The sequence below is a fragment of the Solanum lycopersicum genome, chromosome 1 (genome assembly GCF_036512215.1).
Source record: "Solanum lycopersicum chromosome 1, SLM_r2.1".
In the NCBI taxonomy this organism is placed as follows: domain Eukaryota; kingdom Viridiplantae; phylum Streptophyta; class Magnoliopsida; order Solanales; family Solanaceae; genus Solanum; species Solanum lycopersicum.
This window is the reverse complement of record NC_090800.1, coordinates 19,335,454-19,349,241: the sequence shown is the minus strand read 5'-3', so window position 1 is coordinate 19,349,241 and position 13,788 is coordinate 19,335,454. Positions and strand designations below refer to the sequence as shown.

The following is a 13,788-nucleotide window of genomic DNA, read 5'->3' as shown; positions in this document are numbered from 1 at the left end:
GTCATGGTTAGAGCCAACATTTAACACTCATTCAACCTATTCATGCAAGAACTTTCTTATAACGGAATATCATTTAAATTTAGCCGTCATGCTTCATTTAGTTTATTTTCATACTTTTTACAAGTTATAACACATGTCAGTTGAACAATAAAGAAATCAGTCTCTTGGCGCAAAAGAACACAGGCAAGAAAACCACTAAGAGTGGATTGTGAGTTTGGCTACTAAGACTTCACCCTAGAAATCACTTTCCATTTACCCCACCCCAACAAAAACACATGCAATAGTACCCAATTCATCATAAAATAAAGAAAGGGTTGTAGGTGAATCAAACCTGAGGCGCATAGCGCTGATGAGTAACAAGCAGGCGGGTCCGGTTTCCCAGAATCTACACCCTCAATACGGTCCCCCTCAGTAGTGTCCACAGTAGTATGTGAACCCTCATTGGTTCTTTTCTCAATAACCTCTACTCTGGAGCTAGGCGCCCCAACAGCCAACACTCTATCCCTTATCTGATGGCCTTCTCATCAAGCAACGAATCTCTTCTCGCAGCCTCCAAATCTGTTCACTCCCTTCTAAGCACGAGCATCCTCACCCTCACTGGTACGGCTGGAATGGTGCCTCTTGACATGCTAACGAGGCACAAGCGGTTGAAAAGTGGGAGCGGTGAATAGTTTAGTAAGCACTATGTCCTCTACTGTCTCAACATGAGCAGACTCAGGGTCGGGTCCCCTCATCTCAATGATGCTGTCCATATCAACCCGCAGACTCACCACAACCTCCTTAAGGGTAGTGAGATCAATGGTGGGGTTGGGAGGTCTAGAACTCGAAGCTCGAATGCATTTAGGCACTGATGGACTGCCCAAATCTTCAGTTCTGTCTTCTACGCCACTTCTTCTTAATCCGGTCCTCAGCCTTGGCTATAGATTTCTGCATCTAAGGTAGGATATGGTGCAACAAGGTGTCCATCTGGGTATGTAGCTTCTGGACCCTAGCAGTCGGGACCAGTGCTGCTGATGGTGGGGTAGACCGAGAGGAACTTGCCGCCCTACTACTGTCAGGGGCAGACTCGGCTGGGGTGGTACCAGTAGTCTCTACAGTAGCATGATAAACCCCTTGTGCTCGCTTTATCGTATAGCCCAAGTTCTCACCCAGCGGCTGTATATCAACTCTGGGCCCTCACCGTAATGCCGCCTCATGGGATTGATCCCGAATGACGCTGATATCCATTATCCCAATAGGATCATGGAGGAAATCTCTGTGCCAAATGAGAACTCCAGCAACCCTGCACAGTTGAAAAATCATACAGGCTAACGGGTAAGTGGTAGAGGACTTTAAATACCTCTCATGGATCACAAAGTCAATAACTTCAAAACATCGATCTTCAACCCGGCTACTAGTGCTGCTACCAAAACCGTTCTATCCCAAGTGAGTATATTATCTGCAAACATGGGGGATAGGCGGTGGTGGACCAACAACAAGAAAAACTTGACTGCAAAAGTAAGGTTTCCCTTCTTGATAAGGTATCTAGGTCCCACACCATGTCTGCTCCCTCACCGTCAATGGAGAGACACTGTGGAATCCACCTCTTGGTGGATTTTCCCAATTCTCTGCTCCACTAAAAATGGCCACTCTTGACCACATCCCATCGATAGTCAAACTCTGCGGTGAGGGGAACCCTCGCAGCATCGGCGAACCCACTATATCGGAAGCGGCGGATGGAAGGAGAAGAAATGTCCACATGGTAGCCTCGAACGCGAACATCTCTAAGTGGGGCGTGTTTGGCGGTGTTCACCCGCATGTACAAAGAACTTTATAGAGATGCTACGAATAAGGTGTAGAACTCCCACACAATATCCTTACTGTAGCACCCCACACTCCTCGCCATCCACTCGAGCCGGTGGCTGGAAAACAAATCATGCACCGCATGTACTAAGTCTAAGCTCCTTGTAAGAACCCTCTACTCAATTGTTAATGTGTGAGATCTAAGGGATCTAGCAGTGCAAAGATACTAAAAAGTGGTACGCGCACATGAAAAAGTGGTTGGACAGTGTCATTCTCTGTTTTGTTCCTTCCTCAGAAAGCTTGGGAGTTTCCTAATGTATGCTCACTAGGTAAGTTCAACAATTTGGCATCCTTGTATATGTAGTACTAGCCATCTACCACCACCGGTCGGGCTCATCTTCTATCGGTGCAGGGACCTCATGTTGGGGTGCCAAAGCAGACTCCGAACACTAGGCCTCATCAAACGAGTCATTGTGGGCAGGCAAAGCTATGAGAATGGCCCCCTGTGAACTGAAACTGGAGGTTGTGGTCTTATTCGACCCTGTAGAGTGAGGGGCGACTATGAAACAGGAGCCTCCTAAGATCCAGATGCTCCCGCAGAGCATGATGCAGACCCAGACGGTTTGTCGGTCACTATGCGCTCTTCATCAGACTAGGAGGCACTGACTACACCTGGCACCACCTTGTTGGGGGTGCCCCGATTGGCTCCAGCAGCTGGTGTCGGGGTTTGGGTACCTGGGGGCACGTATTCTAGATACGCTCATCATTGGATGAGCAAATCATCTTCCAAGATGGTGTCACGGACTTGTACCGTCTCCTGGAATAAATAATATCTGGTTTGGGGGCCATGAGTACCTGCAAAGAAAGTTGTTAGTTTTATTGTAATCAACCTACACAATTAACATAATCGACACAGAACCTAGATACATAAGACACAAGTTTATTGCTGAATCTCAGAAGTGGGAGACGGGCATTATCAATGTCTCGTCAATGAATTTACGGTCCGTCGATAGTTTCCGTTTGTGGAAACTTAGCAAATTTTTTGAAGTCTACTTTCCACAAAACAAGCATTTAGAAACGATGGACGTGAAGAACGGCCAGTCGATTAAACGATGGACCGTTGTCCACATCCCTCATTTGACACTTAGTATAATTTAGATTGGTTCAGAGATCAAGCTTTCAATTAGAAACAATAGACGTTCATAACGGTAAGTTGGATTGACGGACCGTAGTCCACTTTTGTCATTCCATAATAAAGCAGATTCAAGGGTTACCCCTCGATGGTCCATCGATCAACCGACGGTCCGTAGATGGAGTTTCGTTTTGTTGGTTTGAAATAATTTTTTTGGACTTGGTTTTAACCCACAAAATGGACAATTTCAAGCACACACTAGTATACCCAACATGCAATAACAAGCAAAAGGCCAATTCGTCATTCCTAGGGTTTCGATTTTTCAAATTTCAACCATGTATTCGAAGAGACTATCAATCCCTTTGTCGGAAAAACATCAAGCTAATAGAATGTACACAGATTCCACCCCCAACCCATTCACTTTTTATCATTCTAAGGGACATAGAACCCAATTTGCAATAATTGTAACATGTAAATTTGTCCATAAGTTAAGAACAACATACAATCTATTCGTTTCCATAAGCAAATGAACAAGAATTCATTGGTCAAAGGAGAATCAAATAAAAATAAGTTTTAGTGGAGTTAATAAGTGGTTGATCCTGCAACAACCATCCTTTGTGCCACCTACGAACACCGATCAAAGAAACTATGAAGTTTTTAATAGAAACTGGTATATGGATTTTGGGAGATCTTGAGTGATTTGAAAGAGAATAAAGTGAATTTAGTGTTGGAGTTAATGGAGAAAGAGGGGAATAAGGGTATGGAAACAGTTGGGAGAGAAATTTGAAAAGATACAGGAGGGTAACTAAATGGTTATTTCTTAAAATAGTCGGTCGGGTCAGGTCACTAGTTTTTATGAAATGATAGTACCCCGTCGACGGTCCGTTAGTGAGTTGACGGTCCGTAGACAAATTCGTTGATTGTGCCCTAGATTAGACAAAAACATAAAGCATACCTAGGATTTACGAGCACCATCGATAGTCCGTCGATGGAATGACGACCAGTCGATTGGTCCATAGATCTGTGCACCAAACAAATTTCTGCAAAATTTTTGTGGTTTGGTCCCTATAAATTGAGCACCCATGAGACATTCTTTTTATGTTTTCTCAAAACTTTTTAGACACGGTACCTTAACTACTCTCTAGCCAACATACTAAAAAAATATTAAACGAAAATTAACACATGAAATTTAGTAAAAGAAAATGAAACAAAAGAATGCAAAATTTCCTACAAAGACAAGAAAACATAGTGTTGGCTCGAGATACACATTAGGTAGTCCCCCAAGCGGAGCTTGATTTAACGTTGAGGCACGAGGCATGATCCTTAATTACTCAGACTTTATCAAGGTGATATGCCTCAACCACTTCATGGGCACTCTCCACATACCCTTGGTAGATCTTGATTCTTTGCCCATTTATCGTGAACCTTGCACCCTCCTTGTTCTCCAACTCAACCGCTCCATGTTAGAATATTTTGGTGATCAAGAATGCACCAGTCTATTTGGACTAGAGTATACCCGGAAACTAGTGCATCCTACAGTTAAACAGAAGCACCAAATCCTAAACTACAAATGTGTGCTTCTGAATCTTTTGATTATGGTACTTCTTAATCTTATCTTTGTGGAGGGATGAACTTTCATATGCTTTTAGGGGAAACTCATCAAAATAATTCAACGCATTAAGTCTCTGATCCACTGTTTCATTCCAATCCATCTTCAGTTTCTTCATAACCTAGATGGACTTATGATGTAACTCAATCGACAAGTGACAAGTCTTGCCATATACATGTTGGTATATAGACAATACATATGGGAGTCTTATATGCAGTCCGGTAAGTCCAAACAGCATTATCAAGCCTCTTTGACCAATCCGTTCTATTAACATTCATCGTTTTCGACAGGATCTGCTTGATTTCTCTGTTTGACAACTCAACTTGCCCACTAGTTTGTGAATGGTATGGGGTGGCTACATTGTGGCGAACCCTATATTTCTCCAATATCCCTTTAATCAACTTGTTGCAAAAGTGAGACCCCCCATCACTAATAATGGCCCTAGGTGTGCCAAATCTGGAAATGATGTTCTTTTTCAAGAACGAAATGACACTTTTTCCTTTATTGTTGGCAAGTGTTATGGCTTTCACCCATTTAGACACATAATCCGCCGCAAAAAGAATATATTTCATCTTGATAACTCACAAACATGCTTGTAAAATCAATGCCCCATACATCAAATAACTTGATCATTAAAATGGGATTTAAAGGGAGTTTGTGCTTCTTCGAAATGACTCCATCTCTTTGGAACCTATCACATTCCCTGGCAAACTCATGAGCATCTTGGTGGATGGTTGACCAATAGTACCCAAACTGAAAAATTTTATGGGAAGTCCAGATACAATTGATGCACACCCACAGGCAAGGAATGGCGTGCCTCAAAAACATATAGCATCTCAACTTCCGGTACACACCAACAAATAAGCCCATCATCCTAACTCCGGTATAAATTAGGCTCATTCCAAAAGAAATTTTTCACATGGAAGGAAAAGTCCGACGGGACTATATTACTAGCCAGATAATTTGCAAAATCGACAAACCATGGAATCAATTCATGAGAAGCGGCCAAATAAATGCTCATCAGGGAAGGTATCATCAATATTAGCCTTTTCACCCAAATCTCGCATAGATTCATCCTCTAATCTGGACAAGTGATCGTTAACTTGATTTTTCATCCGTTTTCTATCTTTCTACTCAATATCAAACTCTTGCAAGAGTAGCACCTACCTAATCAACCTTTGTTTCCCATCCTTATTTGCCATCAAATATCTCAAAGCAGAGTGGTCAATATGCACTATAACTCTTGTGCCAAGCAAATAGGAGCGGAAATTTTTTAGAGAAAATACCACAGTAAGGAGCTCTTGTAAGTCATAGTGTAATTCTTTTGTGCTTTAGTTACGGCCTTACTTGCATAATAGATTGGGTGAAGGATTTTATCCTTTCTTTGTCCCAATACCACACCAAGAGCAACCCACTTGCATCACACATCACCTCAAATGGCTTACTCTAATCGGGGGAAATAATTATGCGCGCAGACACCAACTTCTCCTTCAACTCTCCAAATGCCTTCAGACAGGATTATTAAATAGAACTTACATTCTTTCTCAACTAACTTACACAGAGGATGTGAAATTTGTGAGAAATCCTTAAGAAACATCCGGTTGAAGCCCGCATGGCAAAAAAAGCTTCTCACACTTATACAGAGATAGGTGGAGGAAGTATCTCTATAACCTCAACTTTGGCTCAATCCACCTCTATCTCCTTCTCTGAGATACGATGGCCCAATACAATACCCTCTTTCACCATGAAGTGACATTTTTCCCAATTTACCACAAGATTGAAATCTTCACGTCTTTTAAGAACCTCGACCAAGTGACTCAAACAACGATCAAAAGAGTCACCAACAACTAAAAATTTATCATATTCACCTCAATAGTATCCTCCACTATATCGGAGAAATCGATATCACACACCTCTTAAAAGTATCATCCGCATTACACAACTCAAAAGGCATCCTCTTGAATGCGAATGTCCCATAAGGGCAAGTAAAGATGGTTTTATACTGATCCTCCAGTGCAATAGAGATTTGATTGTAACCCCAATAATCATCATGAAAATAGTACCACCTTTTTCCTGCATGCCTATCTAACATCTGATCCATGAAAAGCATAGGAAAATGGTCCTTCTCAGTCCATGCATTAAACTTTCGGTAATCCATACGAACTGTTCATTCGGTCACAAGACTCATTGGAACAAGCTCAATCTTCTCATAAGGGACCACTGTCATTCCCCCTTTTACACATACACTGAATAGGACATACCCAACTACTATCTCTGATAGGATATATGACTCTTGCTTCCGATTACTTAATAATATTCTTCTTAACTACCTATTGTATAGGTGGATTTAAACGTATTTGGTGATCAATACTTGGCTTGTGATCGGGCATGAGTTGGATTTTGTGTGAACAAATACCAGGTGGGATCCCAATAATGTCCGCAATAGTCAAACCAATGGCTCGTTTGAACCTTTTTTTAACACTTTTACAAGACACTCTACTTGTTCCATATTCATATTCGATACAATGATTAATATCAAAGTCTCATCTCTTCCGAAGAATACATACCTCGGATGAGGTGGTCGAGACTTAAGCTCTAATTTTGGGGCCTCCTCAATAGATGGTTTTGCGAGTGGAGACTCGCGATGCTTCATATCTAACTCCAATTTCTTTGCTTTGAAAGGAAATTTACCTCTATCATGTTTTGCAACAAACGACCCATACTCTTCAATACCATCACTCTCAAAATTCATGATAACTGCCACTAGTGCCTCAACACCAAGGCGCTCTTCGATTTGTACCTCAGACGTACTCTCAATCGTGTAGGATATAACAGATACCGTTTATAGCTCACCACTTTTCTTCATGGACCTACAAATGTTGAAGTTGCTTCTTCATCATTTAACATAAACATCATTTGCCCTTATTCCATGACAACCAAGGCGCGACCAGTAGTAAGCAATGGCCTTCCAAGAATAATAGGCAGCTCAAAATCCACTCACAGACAAGAATCACAAAATCAACCGGAAATATAAATAACTTCACCTTCACTTACACACCATGGACTATCCCAATAGGCCTCTTCATCGTTCGATCGGCCATCAGTACCGCTTCCCATTGGGCTTTGGGTCACCCAAACCAAACTTCTTGTAAATAGAAAGAGGCATGAAATTTATGCTTTCACCAATATCACATAATTCTTTAGAAAAGTGTAACAACCCGATCGTACATGGAATAATGAAAGCGTCCGGATCTTCTTTATTTTGCACAAGAGATCTTGTAGCAATAGCACTACAATGTTGTATTTGATCATCATCCTCAAAACTTACCGATATCTTCTTAATAACCATATCTTTCATGAACTTGACATAACCGGGCATTTGTTCAAGAGCTTTTATGAAAGGGGCATTAATGGAAAGTTGTTTCAACATAGTTATAAAATGACAGTTTTTACCATCCTCAGTCTTCTTCACCAATCTTTGCGGAAATGGTGGTTGTGGTCTGGGAACTGGAGTCACCTTTTGGGGTATCTCTGCTTCTTTCACCACTTTATCCACCAACTCATCATTATCTTCAACTACCTCATCATCTTTTCTCACCTCATCTTCCACACCAAATGGCATAGGTGGATCAATAGTTTGCTTACCCTCTCAAGTTATGATTGTCATGAAATGTCCATCATTTTTCTGATTTTGGACAGTATTGCTACGAAGAGTACTCGGTTGACGTGGGTTCACAATAGTAGACAATTGGGAAATTTGAACCTCAAAATTCTTGATTGAGATTACATGTGCATCCATCTTTTGCCCAATATTAGCCAAATCACCTCTTATCTCTTTGGCATGCTCATCAGTAGCATCAAACCTCCTCAACATCTTTTGCCACATATCTTCAACTCGCTCCATACTACCTCCACCATCCTTAGGAGAAAATTTCTTATTTTGAGGCAGAACATAGGGCCCACTCCGATCGTTTCTATTACCATAGTTACCCTGGTTGAAGTTATTGTCACAGTTGTAATTTCCATCTCAAACATAATGGCCCTTTCTCTTGTAATTCCCAAAATTCTGACCTTGATTTCCTTGACCTTGGCGCTAATTCTCCAGATTGGAGCCTTGGGCGTTCAGTCGAAAAACCCCTATCTGCTCACTGCATAAGAATTATTTTTATTGTAGTAGTCATCCGCTGGCGGTGGTGGTTTAGTAAAAAAATTTACCGCATTCACTTTCTCTGCACCCTAGTGACATGTTTAAATACTAATGCGAGCTCAGTTCTCATTGGGCCATCTCTTCAAGAATCTTATTTGCGGTCTGATTTGTGTAGCTTGCATTGCAAAAGTGCTTCTCCCAGTGTCTGACTTCCAGTTCTCCAAGCCTTATTGTTGTGAGAGATTTTCTCCAACTTCTGTGGAATCTATGCATATGTGCACTCACCATAAGTACCACATGCAATAGTATCAAGTACTGACTTATCATTATGATCTTGCCCCCAATAGAAGTACTCTTTTAATGACTCATTATCAATGCGGTGGTTTGGGACTTCACACAAATTAGGTGAACCTATCCTAAGAGCTACTCACCAACTCCCCTGGAAATGCCACAAATTTGTTCACTTTATCTTTGTGGTTGATCTTTTTAGACATTGGGTAGTACCGTGCTAGAAACACATCCCTCAACTGTTCTGAAGTATAGATCCATTATTGGAGAACTTAGTGAACCATATTGTGGCTTCTCCCGTCAGTGAGAAAGGGAACACCCTTAATCCAATGACATTCCTATCCAAGTCTAGCCTCTCTACACAACTCTTACACACCAACCTAATTTTAGCAATGTGAGCATGAGGATCCTCATATGGTAGCTCCGAAAACCAAACTCTGGTGGTGAGCATCTCCATCAAGATACTAGTTACTACGAATGTGTGACCCTATGGTAGAGGAGGTAGGAGAAGAAGCCCATCAGAGTCGGTGATGTTTATGTTGCCCCTATAGAACCCTTAAGGGCATGGGATGTGAGGTTGCTTCTTCTAAGCACCAGCACCAGGGTTCTCCACAATCACTTGGTTGTGAGCATCAACCGACGGAGAAAGTTAATGAATGAATTATCGATGCATGCATTAACCTAATTGAGAAATGTTATTTAACTAGGGTTATTTTGTTAATTACCCAAGGTTTCCACTACCCTAGTTGTGAATTTAGTTACCCATGCTTAGAAGAACACAGTTCATTGTTGATAAATAATAAATCATGAACTTACTTTGACTAATTTGAAGTAAATCCAGAAATTCAACTTGAAATCACACAATTATCTGGAAAACCAAATATGGAAATTTGAATTATAGCAAAAACAAATCTCCAAGAACAAAAGTATGAAAATAGTAAAAGAATCCTACCTAAAATACGAGTTTTTTAACCCTATTATAATAAAAAGAGTACTAAATAAAAAAGGATTCAAAATAAGGAAAGTTTTCGCAAAAAAAGACTTCAATTGACGAACCCCATAGAAAGTTCATCGGTGAAACGAAGACCGTTGACTGCCTCCATCCATTCATACTTAGCATCTTTTCAAAGCTTGCACTTTGCATCTTCTCTAATCAAATTGACGGACTAAGATCACAGTTTTTCGATTCATCAACGTTCCATAGATGTATCTCGTTGTTCAATACTTAGCTTTTTCTATAACACTGTGCACTGGGACATTCTATGATCACATTGACGATTTACCAGGACGTTCCATCATCAGTCGACGAACCGTCGATCCTTCTGTAGCCCAAGACTTAGTCATAATTCCCCGAGTTTCTTCTAGATGCCTAAACCTCCAATCGACGGTCACCACCTACATTCCATCGATGAGACGAAGGTCCGTCGATGGCCTTCATGGGTCGAATCTGCACTTAATTTCCACAGCCTCCTGTGTTTCAGTTTTGGTCAACTTCCCTACAAATCAAAGACAAAAACAAATTAAAATTACTACAAAAAGGTTCTAGACCCACACCAATTTTATGAATAAAATATTGAAAGTACTGTGAAACTACGGTACATCAGATTTCTCATCCAATGGATTTAGTGGAGATTACTAGTGAGTCTTTTTAAGAATTTGAAGCTATGAAAATAATTAATGAGAGAAATGGAAGACTAGAGTATGTAGTAGATAGGTTTTTTGTTTATTACACAAGTTCCTTTATAGTGACAACAAAGGGCCAGGAGCTTGAACTTCCTTGAGTTTTGACTGCAGAGATTATTATCAATCTCAAAAGGAATAGATTTGAAGGTGATATCCCAAGTATTATTGGAGATGTCATTGGGCTTCGCACGCTAAAATTATCTCATAATCGCTTTGAAGGTTATATACCAACATCATTGCATCATTTATCTTTACTTGAATCATTGGATCTCTCATCTAACAAAATCAACGGAAAAATTCCACAACTTGTATCTGTCACATCACTTGAAGTCTTAAATCTCACTCGCAATCATCTTGTTGGATGCATCCTTAAAGGAAAATAATTTGATACGTTTAAGAATAGTTCATACCAAGGCACCTATGGGTTACATGGATTGCCACTCTTAAAAGATTGTGGCGGTAATGATGGGATACCAGAAGAAACAACTCCATTTGGGCTAGATGAAGAAGAAGGAGAAGGAGATTCATTAATAATAAGTTGCAGGAGGTTCTCATGGGTTAAGGTTGTGGAATTGTTATTGTTGTTTATCTTGTATTCCTAACATACTCAGAACAAACCTTTGAGGAACTTTGTAAGACAACAATGTTTAAGAACATTTTCACAACTAGAATATTAAAACTAGTGAAACTACCATCATACACAGATTAGAAAAATATACAAAATATTTTTTATAAAGAAGAATTGTTTTTAATATGTTTATAAAGAATCTTACTGATTCCAAAAAACTTTGCAGAAACACGAAAGTACCAAAGTTTAATGAACCAGTGAAGAACAAAAGAATAGAAGAACCGAAATTAATTCACAAATCTAAAATTTGTAACACATACCAGAATCTGGAAAATAGAAAGAAGATCAAGCTCACTGAATGCACACTGTCCCCTTAAGGAAATTATTCCCCTCTAGTATCCGAGGTTTGATTTTGAATGTGTCCCCCTATGGTAGAATAATGTCAATCACCAATGTATTGATACCCAAAATGCTGGTGTCACCGAGCCACTCAACAGCAGTAGAGTACACTTAGAATAAAAGATTTAGTAGTAGAAGAAAAAGTCTGTAAATTTTATTTTTGAAAATGAGAGAAAATCCCTCAATTTAGAGAAAACAAAGGGTAGTCTGAAAATGTTCTTATTATGCCTGACAGGAAAGGTCACAAACCTTTGGAAAAGTCACAATCTTTCGGAAAGGTCATCACCTTTCATACAAGTCACAACTTTTCATAAAAGTCGCAATTTTTCATAAAAGTCACAACTTTTCATAAAAGTCACAACTTTTCATAAAAGTCGCAACCTCTCATAAAAGTTACAACTCTTCTTAAAAGTCGAAACTCTTCATTTTCCATTCGCACGTTTTAAAACTCAACAATCCCCACATGAATGGGGAATGACTACAAGGCAAAGAAATGGACAAGTATGTGTACTTTACAAGCAAGAATTTATTGCATCTAGATAAGTAGGTTTACTCTCGGGCTTTTCGTAGTGACCATATGTCTGATATACTCGGTCAATCGGTAGATGCGATATCTTTGAATCGTCAAGCTTTTGTGTATACCTAGACAACCATATGTCACACAATTAACCCTTTACCGTTTATCATTCTTACGATTGTATTTGTTTCAGCCATGAACACCTCCTGTTTTCATGAGTGTATAGAGATATGGTCTTTTGACAATCATATTCTTTGAAGAGGTTCACACTTCGCACTCACATAGGTGATTTCTAATTGTGTTATCGCTTAGATACAATATTTGGTCAACTTTGTCAAACTTAGCATATCATTAAAACCATTAAACTTTATTAAATCTTTAATAAGTCCTAATGTTGTATCCTTGTCCCTGAGCATTGTCTTCATCATGAGAATGGATAGAGTTTGTTGACAATGTCGAATCGTCATTCACAATTTGTTTTTGTCTTTGAATCTATCTTTTGGGATCTCTTGTCTTGTAGATAGAATTACCGCCATGATGACTTATCCTAAGCCATAAATTCATTCCCTTAGATGATCTTTAAACTTTGTCTTTAGTTAGGCCTTTTTTGTAAGTGAATATGGAACATTATCCTTTGACTTCACGTAGTCAATTCTGATAATTCCATTAGAGAGTATTTTTCTAACGGTATCATATCTATGTCATATATGAGGAGACTTTCCGTTATACGTCATGCTTCATGCCCTGCGTATTGCATCTTGACTATCTAAGTGTATGCATACTAATGCCAATGGTTTGGGCCAAAATATAATATGTATCAAGAAATTTTGGAGTCTTTCAACTTATTCACCGACCATATCTAGAGAACCTAGCTCAGAGATCATTGTAGAGCAAGCGATACATGTCTCTTTTGAAATATTTCCAAGAGACTTCTCCTCTACCAAGAGTAAATACATATCCCCTCATGGATTTTACTTAATTTGTCTGATGATCCAATTTGCATTATTATATCCTTTCAATACTGTTGGATATTGTTATAAGTCAAGATGTAGTTTTACGTATTATTTTAAATACTCCAAAGCTCTATTTATTGTCATCTAATGAGCTTATTTGGGATCACTTGTGAACCAACTCAGTTTATAAGAGCAAATGCTATATCTGATCACACACACTTTATGATATACATCATACTTCCCAATACTCTAGCACAACCCAATTGTGAGTCACTTTTTCTTTTACTCTTTTGAAATGCAAAACTTACATTTATAGGAGATTCAAAAATATTGACATCCAAATATTTGAACTAGTCAAGTACCTTTTCAATGCAATGAGACTGTGAAAATGCTAAACATTATGGACTTCTAAGGATTAATATATCTAAGATCGTATTAGCAACTCCAATATTTTTCATTCCAAACTTTCTAGCATATGTTTAGTAGCATTTATGTCATTACTGTCTCTATTGATGATCTACATATCACCAATGTACGAACAAACATTGACCTTATGATTTTAATGTGAACATGTTTATCACTTCCATAATGTCATTGTTTGGTTGCTTCTTTTAGTCCATAATGTGACTTAACAAGTTCGTATACTTTCTTTTATTCACCAGGATCCACAAAACCATCGGGTTGTTTAATGTAAATTTATTCCTCCAATT

The 13,788-nt window shown here is 39.3% G+C and overlaps 1 protein-coding gene across 1 annotated transcript; it reads right to left on the bottom strand.

Moving 5' to 3' along the window:
- Positions 1 to 5,515: 5,515 nt before the first annotated feature.
- LOC138341641 (uncharacterized) lies at positions 5,516 to 8,145 on the bottom strand. Its single transcript, XM_069293151.1, has 5 exons — positions 7,631 to 8,145; positions 7,091 to 7,333; positions 6,940 to 6,992; positions 6,437 to 6,686; positions 5,516 to 5,606 (listed from the first exon to the last, which is right to left on the bottom strand). The coding sequence occupies exons 1-5, from the start codon at positions 8,143 to 8,145 to the stop codon at positions 5,516 to 5,518; spliced, it is 1,152 nt and encodes a 383-aa protein (XP_069149252.1).
- Between the last annotated feature and the right edge of the window lie 5,643 nt (positions 8,146 to 13,788).